The 12,790-nt window shown below is 50.0% G+C and overlaps 1 protein-coding gene across 5 annotated transcripts in view; it reads right to left on the bottom strand.

Annotated features, from left to right (window-relative positions):
* Positions 1–12,790, bottom strand: part of LOC106591484 (rho guanine nucleotide exchange factor 39) — a 107,024-nt gene that overhangs the window by 14,288 nt on the left and 79,946 nt on the right. For all 5 annotated transcript variants that reach the window (XR_014392966.1, XR_014392967.1, XR_014392968.1 and 2 more), the window contains exon 8: positions 12,688–12,790. This exon is cut by the window's right edge and continues 127 nt beyond it. Coding sequence is in view for 1 of the 5 variants with exons in the window: in XM_082978046.1 (XP_082834172.1) it covers positions 12,688–12,790 (103 nt within the window). In the remaining 4 variants the exon portion in view is untranslated. The remainder of the gene's footprint in view (positions 1–12,687) is intronic.

Raw genomic sequence — 12,790 nt, 5'->3', positions numbered from 1 at the left:
TATACAGGGGGTACCTGTACAGAGTCAATGTGGAGGCTATATACAGGGGGTACCGGTACAGAGTCAATGTGGAGGCTATATACAGGGGGTACCTGTACAGAGTCAATGTGGAGGCTATATACAGGGGGTACCGGTACAGAGTCAATGTGGAGGCTATATACAGGAGGTACCGGTACAGAGTCAATGTGGAGGCTATATACAGGGTATTACGGTACAGAGTCAATGTGGAGGCTATATACAGGGGGTACCTGTAAAGAGTCAATGTGGAGGCTATATACAGGGGGTACCTGTACAGAGTCAATGTGGAGGCTATATACAGGGGGTACCGGTACAGAGTCAATGTGGAGGCTATATACAGGAGGTACCGGTACAGAGTCAATGTGGAGGCTATATACAGGGGGTACCGGTACAGAGTCAATGTGGAGGCTATATACAGGAGGTACCGGTACAGAGTCAATGTGGAGGCTATATACAGGGGGTACCGGTACAGAGTCAATGTGGAGGCTATATTCAGGGGGTACCAGTACAGAGTCAATGTGGAGGCTATATACAGGAGGTACCAGTACAGAGTCAATGTGGAGGCTATATACAGGAGGTACCGGTACAGAGTCAATGTGGAGGCTATATACAGGGGGTACCGGTACAGAGTCAATGTGGAGGCTATATACAGGAGGTACCGGTACAGAGTCAATGTGGAGGCTATATACAGGGGGTACCGGTACAGAGTCAATGTGGAGGCTATATACAGGAGGTGCCGGTACAGAGTCAATGTGGAGGCTATATACAGGGGGTACCGGTACAGAGTCAATGTGGAGGCTATATACAGGGGGTACCGGTACAGAGTCAATGTGGAGGCTATATACAGGGGGTACCTGTACAGAGTCAATGTGGAGGCTATATACAGGGGGTACCGGTACAGAGTCAATGTGGAGGCTATATACAGGGGATACCGGTACAGAGTCAATGTGGAGGCTATATACAGGGGGTACCGGTACAGAGTCAATGTGGAGGCTATATACAGGGGGTACCGGTACAGAGTCAATGTGGAGGCTATATACAGGGGGTACCTGTACAGAGTCAATGTGGAGGCTATATACAGGGGGTACCGGTACAGAGTCAATGTGGAGGCTATATACAGGGGGTACCGGTACAGAGTCAATGTGGAGGCTATATACTGGGGGTACCGGTACAGAGTCAATGTGGAGACTATATACAGGTGGTACCGGTACAGAGTCAATGTGGCGCCTATATACAGGGGGTACCGGTACAGAGTCAATGTGCGGGGGCACCGGTTAGTTGAGGTAATATGTACATGTAAGTAGAGTTATTAAAGTGACTATTATTAGATAATAACAGAGAATAGCAGCGGCGTAAAGAGGGGGGGGCAATGCAAATGGTCTGGGTAGTCACTTGATTAGATGTTCAGGAGTCTTATGGCCTGGAGGTAGAAGCTTCTCGGATCTAGAATTGGTGCTCCGGTACCGCTTGCCGTGGAGTAGCAGAGAGAACAGTCTATGACAAGGGTGGCTGGAGTCTGACAATTTTTAGGGCCTTCCTCTGACACCGCCTGGTATAGAGGTCCTGGATGGCAGGAAGCTTGGCCCCAGTGATCTACTGGGCTGTTCGCACTACCCTCTATAGTGCCTTGCGGTCAGAGGCCGAGCAGTTGCCATACCAGGCAGTGATGCAACCAGTCAGGATGCTCTCGATGGTGCAGCTGTGGAACCTTTTGAGGATCTGAGGACCCATGTCAAATCTTTTCAGTCTCCTGAGATGGAATAGGTTCTGTCGTGCCCTCTTCACGACTGTCTTGGTGTGTTTGGACCATGTTAGTTTGTTGGTGATGTGGACACCAAGGAACTTGAAGCTCTCAACCTGCTCCACTGCAGCCCCGTCGATGAGAATGAGGGCGTGCTCAGTCCTCCTTTTCCTGTAGTCCACAATCATCTCCTTTTCATTCCCCATTAGTTTTCTGCCTTCCGTATTTTCCCAGGATAAATTACCAGTCATTATCACCCTGAATAAACACCAGTCATTATCACCCTGAATCAACGCCAGTCATTACCACCCTGAATCAACAGGTCATTATCACCCTGAATCAACGCCAGTCATTATCACCCTGAATCAACGCCAGTCATTATCACCCTGAATCAACACCAGTCATTATCACCCTGAATCAACACCAGCCATTATCACCCTGAATCAACACCAGCCATTATCACCCTGAATCAACACCAGTCATTATCACCCTGAATCAACACCAGCCATTATCACCCTGAATCAACAGGTCATCATCACCCTGAATCAACAGCCATTATCATTGGACTCAACAATGGTCATTATCATTATTTTCCACCAGACAGACCAGCTGAGTCTATCCAGGCCCAGAACAGGTGTATTTTACACCAGACAGACCAATGACAGCTCAGCTGAATCTACCCAGGCCCAGAACAGGGGTATTTTACACCAAACAGACCAATGACAGCTGAGTCTATCCAGGCCCAGAACAGGGGTATTTTCCACCAGACAGACAGGACCCCATTAGAGAGTATCAGCATTAGACTGTCAACATATTAAATGACCTTTACCATTTACCTGCAGGCTCAGACAGTGTCCTGAATGACACTCTATTCCCTTTATAGTGCACCTCTGAAAAGGGGCCTGGTCAAAAGTACTATATTGACAAAAGGGTCCCAATTGAGACAGAATGCAGTCCACAGAACAGAAAACTACCCGGGTCAGAGATGACAAGGCCCCCGGGTGTTTACGTGTGGGAGTGAGAGAGAGAGAGAGTTTACATGGTGTCTCTAAGGAGAGGAGAGGGTCTATAGACCTGGTATTAGATAGTGATAGTTTACATGGTGTCTCTAAGGAGAGAGAGAGGTCTATAGACCTGGTATTAGATAGTGATAGTTTACATGGTGTCTCTAAGGAGAGAGAGAGAGAGGTCTATAGACCTGGTATTAGATAGTGATAGTTTACATGGTGTCTCTAAGGAGAGAGAGAGGTCTATAGACCTGGTATTAGATAGTGATAGTTTACATGGTGTCTCTAAGGAGAAAGAGAGGTCTATAGACCTGGTATTAGATAGTGATAGTTTACATGGTGTCTCTAAGGAGAGAGAGAGGTCTATAGACCTGGTATTAGATAGTGATAGTTTACATGGTGTCTCTAAGGAGAGAGAGAGGTCTATAGACCTGGTATTAGATAGTGATAGTTTACATGGTGTCTCTAAGGAGAGAGAGAGGTCTATAGACCTGGTATTAGATAGTGATAGTTTACATGGTGTCTCTAAGGAGAGAGAGAGAGAGGTCTATAGACCTGGTATTAAATAGTGATAGTTTACATGGTGTCTCTAAGGAGAGAGAGAGGTCTATAGACCTGGTATTAGATAGTGATAGTTTACATGGTGTCTCTAAGGAGAGAGAGAGGTCTATAGACCTGGTATTAGATAGTGATAGTTTACATGGTGTCTCTAAGGAGAGAGAGAGAGAGGTCTATAGACCTGGTATTAGATAGTGATAGTTTACATGGTGTCTCTAAGGAGAGAGAGAGGTCTATAGACCTGGTATTAGATAGTGATAGTTTACATGGTGTCTCTAAGGAGAGAGAGAGGTCTATAGACCTGGTATTAGATAGTGATAGTTTACATGGTGTCTCTAAGGAGAGAGAGAGGTCTATAGACCTGGTATTAGATAGTGATAGTTTACATGGTGTCTCTAAGGAGAGAGAGAGAGAGGTCTATAGACCTGGTATTAGATAGTGATAGTTTACATGGTGTCTCTAAGGAGAGAGAGAGGTCTATAGACCTGGTATTAGATAGTGATAGTTTACATGGTGTCTCTAAGGAGAGAGAGAGAGAGGTCTATAGACCTGGTATTAGATAGTGATAGTTTACATGGTGTCTCTAAGGAGAGAGAGAGAGGTCTATAGACCTGGTATTAGATAGTGATAGTTTACATGGTGTCTCTAAGGAGAGAGAGAGAGGTCTATAGACCTGGTATTAGATAGTGAGAGTTTACATGGTGTCTCTAAGGAGAGAGAGAGGTCTATAGACCTGGTATTAGATAGTGATAGTTTACATGGTGTCTCTAAGGAGAGAGAGAGGGGGTCTATAGACCTGGTATTAGATAGTGATAGTTTACATGGTGTCTCTAAGGAGAGAGAGAGGTCTATAGACCTGGTATTAGATAGTGATAATATTGTCCTGAAGAAAGATAATGACTGTTTAGAAGGATGGGGGGGTGTGTGTGGGGGTGTGTGTGTGGTGTGTGTGGTGTGGTGTAGTCTCTCACATTATATTTTAAATGGATTAAGATTTCAAATGTACCATCGTCAAAAGTATTATCTAATTACAGAGTTCAGTGAACGGGTTTTTACCACTTTCCCTCTCTCTCTCCACCTCTCCCCCTCCTCCACTCCCTCCCTCCCTCTCCTCCACGCTCTCCTCCTCTCCCCCACTCTCTCTCCCCCTCTCTCCCCCCCCTCCTCCACTCTCTCCCTCCCTCTCCTCCACTCTCTCCCTCCCTCCATCCCTCTCCTCCACTTTCCCTCTCTCTCCTCCCTCCCTCGCGCTCCTCCACTTTCCCTCCCTCTCCTCCCTCCCTCCCGCTCCTCCACTTTCCCTCCCTCTCCTCCCTCCCTCGCGCTCCTCCACTTTCCCTCCCTCTCCTCCCTCCCTCCCGCTCCTCCACTTTCCCTCCCTCTCCTCCCTCCCTCCCTCTCCTCCACTTTCCCTCTCTCTCCTCCCTCCCTCGCGCTCCTCCACTTTCCCTCCCTCTCCTCCCTCCCTCCCGCTCCTCCACTTTCCCTCCCTCTCCTCCCTCCCTCCCTCTCCTCCACTTTCCCTCTCTCTCCTCCCTCCCTCGCGCTCCTCCACTTTCCCTCCCTCTCCTCCCTCCCTCCCTCCCTCTCCTCCCTCCCTCCCGCTCCTCCACTCTCCCTCCCTCTCCTCCCTCCCTCCCGCTCCTCCACTTTCCTCTCTCTCTCCTCCCTCCCACTCCTCCACTCTCCCTCTCTCTCCTCCCTCCCTCCCCTCCTCTCTCTCTCCTCCCTCCCTCTCCTCCACTTTCACTCTCCCTCTCCTCCACTCTCTCCCTCCCTCTCCTCCACTCTCTCCCTCCCTCTCCTCCACTTTCCCTCCCTCTCCTCCACTTTCCCTCCCTCTCCTCCACTTTCCCTCCCTCTCCTCCACTTTCCCTCCCTCCCTCCTCCCTCTCTCTCCTCCCTCCCTCCCTCCCTCCCCTCCTCTCTCTCTCTCCTCCCTCCCTCCCTCTCCTCCACTTTCACTCTCCCTCTCCTCCACTCTCTCCCTCCCTCTCCTCCACTCTTTCCCTCCCTCTCCTCCCTCCCTCCCTCTCCTCCACTTTCCCTCTCTCTCCTCCCTCTCTCCCACTCCTCCACTCTCCCTCTCCCTCTCTCCTCCACTCTCTCCCTCTCCCCTCCACTTTCCCTCCCTCTCCTCTACTTTCCCTCCCTCTCCTCCCTCCCTCCCGCTCCTCCACTTTCCCTCTCTCTCTCCTCCCTCCCACTCCTCCACTCTCCCCTCTCTCCCCTCCCACTCTCTCTCTCCTCCCTCTCTCTCCTCCACTTTCACTCTCCCTCTCTCCTCCCTCCCTCTCCTCCACTCTCTCCCTCCCTCTCCTCCACTTTCCCTCCCTCTCCTCCCTCCCTCCCACTCCTCCACTTTCCCTCCCCTCTCCTCCCTCCCTCCCTCTCCTCCACTTTCCCTCTCTCTCCTCCCTCTCTCCCACTCCTCCACTCTCCCTCTCTCCTCCCTCCCTCTCCTCCACTCTCTCCCTGCAACGGATGATATTAGGCTCCTCCCCGACCTGCCACTTGAGACCCAAAGTCTGAGCGTTGATTTATGCACAAATAGATTCCACTTCTATTGCCGTGTGGCAATTAGGGATTTGTCAGGAAATCTGACCCTCTTAGGTAGAAATGACTTTGTATAATAAGAACGTTAAGAGGACGGAGAAACACTTCTCCTCACAGAGCATCATTTAGCTCCATTATTTATACATCACAGGGAATCTGTCACGGACGCAGAATAATACTCAAGTATTGAGGGGATAGTTAGTAAGGGGGAAGGAGAGGCAGACAAGGAGAGGAGAGGAGGGATGGGAGAGAGGAGCGAGAGCAAGGGAGAGAGCAAGGGAGAGAGCAAGGGAGAGAGCAAGGGAGAGAGGAAGGGAGAGAGGAAGGGAGAGAGGAGAGAGCAAGGGAGAGAGTGAGGAGTGGTCCCCAAACACGAATGAGAAGAAACTAAACGGGAAGAGGTATTTTCATAAAAGCTCTTCCTTCTCCACCGACCCCCCCCCCAACCTTTGCATATAGAGATTGCCATGGTATTTACCACTGTCAAATTGAATTTGTGTTTAATTCTTCATGGCGTGGTTGAGGAGGGATTCAGGGACTGCTGACAGACCTGTTTCTAGAGCACCAGGTAGACCGGCCCAAATGCCACCTGATCCACTATTGGTCAAAAGTAGTGCACTACCCCTATAGGTCCTGGTCAAAAGTAGTGCACTACATAGGGAATAGGGTGCCATTTGGGACGCAGTCGTAGAGTAGGGCCCCGGCCAGGCCCAGGATCAATAATGTGTCTTTATGAGAAATTACCCATAATGCTATTGAGTGTACAGCGTTCAGGCCTCCGCGGGATAACAAGCTAATGAAATGCCATTTGTGTCGTTAGACAACGCTGAGTGGTTAGTGGGCCGGCAGAGGAGAGGGGCGACCGACGTACGGGACGGCTGGAGGAAAGACAGGGGAGACAGAAAACGACTTGAGGAAGATATATTTACTGGAGATAGAGATGGAGGAGGAGAAGAGATGGATCTAATCTGACGGAGAGAGAGGAGCACTTCTCCCACCGTCCTGTCCGTCTCTCACCAGAGACAAGAAGCCCACCATCACATCACATCAGACGGTGGAGAGACGTTCTAGAGACGTTTCAGTCAGACTGATGAGACAGACGAACCAGGAGAGGAATCTCTATTCAGCACAGGGGTTCTGGTCATTAATACCTACTATATATGGAACAGACATCACCCTCGGTTCTCTGGTCATTAATACCTACTATATATGGAACAGACATCACCCTCGGTTCTCTGGTCATTAATACCTACTATATATGGAACAGACACCACCCTCGGTTCTCTGGTCATTAATACCTACTATATATGGAACAGACACCACCCTCGGTTCTCTGGTCATTAGTACTGCACTATATATGGACCAGACACCACCCTCGGTTCTCTGGTCATTAGTACCTACTATATATGGACCAGACACCACCCTCGGTTCTCTGGTCATTAATACCTACTATATATGGAACAGACACCACCCTCGGTTCTCTGGTCATTAATACCTACTATATATGGAACAGACACCACCCTCGGTTCTCTGGTCATTAATACCTACTATATATGGAACAGACACCACCCTCGGTTCTCTGGTCATTAATACCTACTATATATGGAACAGACACCACCCTCGGTTCTCTGGTCATTAGTACTGCACTATATATGGACCAGACACCACCCTCGGTTCTCTGGTCATTAATACCTACTATATATGGACCAGACACCACCCTCGGTTCTCTGGTCATTAATACCTACTATATATGGACCAGACACCACCCTCGGTTCTCTGGTCATTAATACCTACTATATATGGAACAGACACCACCCTCGGTTCTCTGGTCATTAGTACCTACTATATATGGACCAGACACCACCCTCGGTTCTCTGGTCATTAATACCTACTATATATGGAACAGACACCACCCTCGGTTCTCTGGTCATTAATACCTACTATATATGGAACAGACACCACCCTCGGTTCTCTGGTCATTAATACCTACTATATATGGAACAGACACCACCCTTGGTTCTCTGGTCATTAATACCTACTATATATGGAACAGACACCACCCTCGGTTCTCTGGTCATTAGTACTGCATTATATATGGAACAGACACCACCCTCGGTTCTCTGGTCATTAATACCTACTATATATGGAACAGACACCACCCTCGGTTCTCTGGTCATTAATACCTACTATATATGGAACAGACACCACCCTCGGTTCTCTGGTCATTAATACCTACTATATATGGAACAGACACCACCCTCGGTTCTCTGGTCATTAATACCTACTATATATGGAACAGACACCACCCTCGGTTCTCTGGTCATTAATACCTACTATATATGGAACAGACACCACCCTCGGTTCTCTGGTCATTAGTACTGCACTATATATGGAAGAGACACCACCCTCGGTTCTCTGGTCATTAGTACTGCACTATATATGGACCAGACACCACCCTCGGTTCTCTGGTCATTAATACTGCACTATATATGGACCAGACACCACCCTCGGTTCTCTGGTCATTAATACTGCACTATATATGGAACAGACACCACCCTCGGTTCTCTGGTCATTAGTACTGCACTATATATGGCACAGACACCACCCTCGGTTCACTGGTCATTAGTACCGCACTATATATGGAACAGATATCACCCTCAGTCTCCTGGGCCGGGCAGGACGGAGGACAGCTGTCAGGGTGGAACCACAGAGAACATATTGCTCTGGGAGATGAAGGCTGCTCAGAACACAGCTGTCAGGGTGGAACCACAGAGAACATATTGCTCTGGGAGATGAAGGCTGCTCAGAACACAGCTGTCAGGGTGGAACCACAGAGAACATATTGCTCTGGGAGATGAAGGCTGCTCAGAACACAGCTGTCAGGGTGGAACCACAGAGAACATATTGCTCTGGGAGATGAAGGCTGCTCAGAACACAGCTGTCAGGGTGGAACCACAGAGAACATATTGCTCTGGGAGATGAAGGCTGCTTGGAGGGCAGCTTACCATGAAGCCACATTCATATTGACAATGTGGAGAGCATTCAGAAACTAAACACTGTTTATTTTCCCTTTTGTACTTTAACTACAATATGCACATGATGACATTTGTAATGTCTTTATGCTTTTGGAACTTCTGTGAGTGTAATGTTTACTGTCAATTTGTATTGAGAGAGAGAAGTACGGAATGCTATTCATTGACTTACAGCTCAGCGTTCAACACCATAGTGCCCTGCACTGACTGCACGGCCAGGCACGACTCCAACACCATCACTAAGTTTGCTGATGTCAACAGTGGTAGGCCTGATCACCGACAACAATGAGACAGCCTATAGGGAGGAGGTCAGAGACCTGACCGTGTGGTGCAAGGAAAACAACATCTCCCTCAACCTGATTAACACTGAGGAGATGATTGTGGACTACAGGAAAAGGAGGACTGAGCACGCCCCCATTCTCATCGACGGGGCTGTAGTGGAGCAGGTTGAGAGCTTCAAGATCCTTGGTGTCCACATCACCAACAAACTAACCTGGTCCAAACACACCATGACAGCTGTGAAGAGGGCACGACAGAACCTATTCCCCCTGAGGAGACTGAAAAGATTTGGCATGGGTCCTCAGATCCTCAAAAGTTTCTACAGCTGCACCATCGAGAGCATCCTGACCGGTTGCATCACCGCCTGGTATGGCAACTGCTCAGCCTCCGACCACAAGGCGCTACAGAGGGTAGTGCGTACGGCCCAGTACATCACTGGGGCCAAGCTTCCTGCCATCCAGGACCTCTACACCAGGCGGTGTCAGAGGAAGGCCCTAAAAATTGTCAAAGACTCCAGCCACCCTTGTCATAGACTGTTCTCTCCACTACTCCACGGCAAGCGGTACCGGAGCGCCAAGTCTAGGTCCAAGAGGCTTCTAAACATCTTCTACCTCCAGGCCATAAGAAACCAGAACATCTAATCAAATGACTACCCAGACTATTTACATTGCCCTCCCACCCCAACCCTGCTCCTACTCTCTGTTATCATCTATGTATAGCCACTTTAATAATTCTACCTACATGTACATCATTATCTCAATTACCTCGACACCGGTGCCCCCGCACAATGACTCTGTACCGGTACCCCCTGTATATAGTCTCCACATTGACTCTGTACCGATACCCCCTGTATATAGCCTCCACATTGGCTCTGTACCGGTACCACCTGTATATAGCCTCCACATTGACTCTGTACCGGTACCCCCTGTATATAGCCTCCACATTGACTCTGTACCGGTACCCCCTGTATATAGCCTCCACATTGACTCTGTACCGGTACCCCCTGTATATAGCCTCCACATTGACTCTGTACCGGTACCCCCTGTATATAGCCTCCACATTGACTCTGTACTGGTACCCCCTGTATATAGCCTCCACATTGACTCTGTACCGGTACCCCCTGTATATAGTCTCCACATTGACTCTGTACTGGTACCCCCTGTATATAGCCTCCACATTGACTCTGTACTGGTACCCCCTGTATATAGCCTCCACATTGACTCTGTACCGGTACCCCCTGTATATAGTCTCCACATTGACTCTGTACCGGTACCCCCTGTATATAGCCTCCACATTGACTCTGTACCGGTACCCCCCTGTATATAGCCTCCACATTGACTCTGTACCGGTACCCCCTGTATATAGCCTCCACATTGGCTCTGTACCGGTACCACCTGTATATAGCCTCCACATTGACTCTGTACCGGCACCCCCTGTATATAGCCTCCACATTGACTCTGTACCGGTACCCCTTGTATATCGCCTCCACATTGACTCTGTACCGTAACACCCTGTATATAGCCTCCACATTGACTCTGTACCGGTACCACCTGTATATAGCCTCCACATTGACTCTGTACCGGCACCCCCTGTATATAGCCTCCACATTGACTCTGTACCGGCAGCCCCTGTATATAGCCTCCACATTGACTCTGTACCGGTACCGCCTGTATATAGCCTCCACATTGACTCTGTACCGGTACCACCTGTATATAGCCTCCACATTGACTCTGTACCGGCACTCCCTGTACATAGCCTCCACATTGACTCTGTACCGGCACCACCTGTATATAGCCTCCACATTGACTCTGTACCGGTACCCCCTGTATATAGCCTCCACATTGACTCTGTACCGGTACCCCCTGTATATAGCCTCCACATTGACTCTGTACCGTAACACCCTGTATATAGCCTCCACATTGACTCTGTACCGGCACCACCTGTATATAGCCTCCACATTGACTCTGTACCAGTACCCCCTGTATATAGTCTCCACATTGACTCTGTACCGGTACCACCTGTATATAGCCTCCACATTGACTCTGTACCGGTACCCCCTGTATATAGCCCCACTATTGTTATTTACTGCTGCTCTTTAATTATTTGTTACTCTTAAGAGAAAGAGCAGGATGAGGGAGAGAGAGAGAGAGAGAGAGAGAGAGAGAGAGCAGAAAGAGCAGGATAAGGGAGAGGGAGAGAGAGGGGATGGATAGAGCAGGATGAGGGAGAGAGAGAGAGAGGGATGATAGAGCAGGATGAGGGAGAGAGAGAGAGAGGGGGACAGAAAGAGCAGGATGGAGGGAGAGGGAGAGAGAGGGGGATGGATAGAGCAGGATGGAGGGAGAGAGAGAGAGAGGGAGGGATGGATAGAGCAGGATGGAGAGAGAGAGAGAGAGGAAGGGAGGGATGGATAGATAGAGCAGGATGGAGAGAGACAGAAAGAGAGAGCAGTCTATGGAAGTTATTGGGAGGTTTGACACAGTGCTCTAATCCAGCATCACAGAGAGAAGGGGAATAAGACTGATATCTACACCAGCAAATCACTAAACGTCTCCACACCTGATGCCCAGGGCCCATGTTCAACCACACAGCCCTCCCATTCAACCACACAGCCCTCCCATTCGCTCCCGTTCACCACACAGCCCTCCCATTCGCTCCCGTTCAACCACACAGCCCTCCCATTCGCTCCCGTTCAACCACACAGCCCTCCCATTCGCTCCCGTTCAACCACACAGCCCTCCCATTCGCTCCCGTTCAACCACACAGCCCTCCCATTCGCTCCCGTTCAACCACACAGCCCTCCCATTCGCTCCCGTTCAACCACACAGCCCTCCCATTCGCTCCCGTTCAACCACACAGCCCTCCCATTCAACCACACAGCCCTCCCATTCAACCACACAGCCCTCCCATTCAACCACACAGCCCCTCCCATTCAACCACACAGCCCTCCCATTCGCTCCCGTTCAACCACACAGCCCTCCCATTCGCTCCCGTTCAACCACACAGCCCTCCCATTCGCTCCCGTTCAACCACACAGCCCTCCCATTCAACCACACAGCCCCTCCCATTCAACCACACAGCCCTCCCATTCGCTCCCGTTCAACCACACAGCCCCTCCCATTCAACCACACAGCCCCTCCCATTCATCCACACAGCCCCTCCCATTCATCCACACAGCCCCTCCCATTCATCCACACAGCCCCTCCCATTCATCCACACAGCCCCTCCCATTCATCCACACAGCCCCTCCCATTCATCCACACAGCCCCTCCCATTCATCCACACAGCCCCTCCCATTCATCCACACAGCCCCTCCCATTCATCCACACAGCCCCTCCCATTCATCCACACAGCCCCTCCCATTCATCCACACAGCCCCTCCCATTCATCCACACAGCCCCTCCCATTCATCCACACAGCCCCTCCCATTCATCCACACAGCCCCTCCCATTCATCCACACAGCCCCTCCCATTCGCTCCCCTCCCTGTCACTCACACTGAGAAGGCCGCCCTGGCTCTTGGTGTGCCCAAACACCTTGTCCACAGTACAGTTCTTCAGAGGGTAGACTCTCTGGCCAGCAAACTTATCTCCGTTGGTG

This window comes from Salmo salar, chromosome 07 (assembly GCF_965601325.2).
Source record: "Salmo salar chromosome 07, fSalSal1, whole genome shotgun sequence".
Classification (NCBI taxonomy): Eukaryota; Metazoa; Chordata; class Actinopteri; order Salmoniformes; family Salmonidae; genus Salmo; species Salmo salar.
The sequence above is the reverse complement of the archived record's forward strand: the minus strand, read 5'-3'. Positions and strand labels throughout refer to the sequence as shown.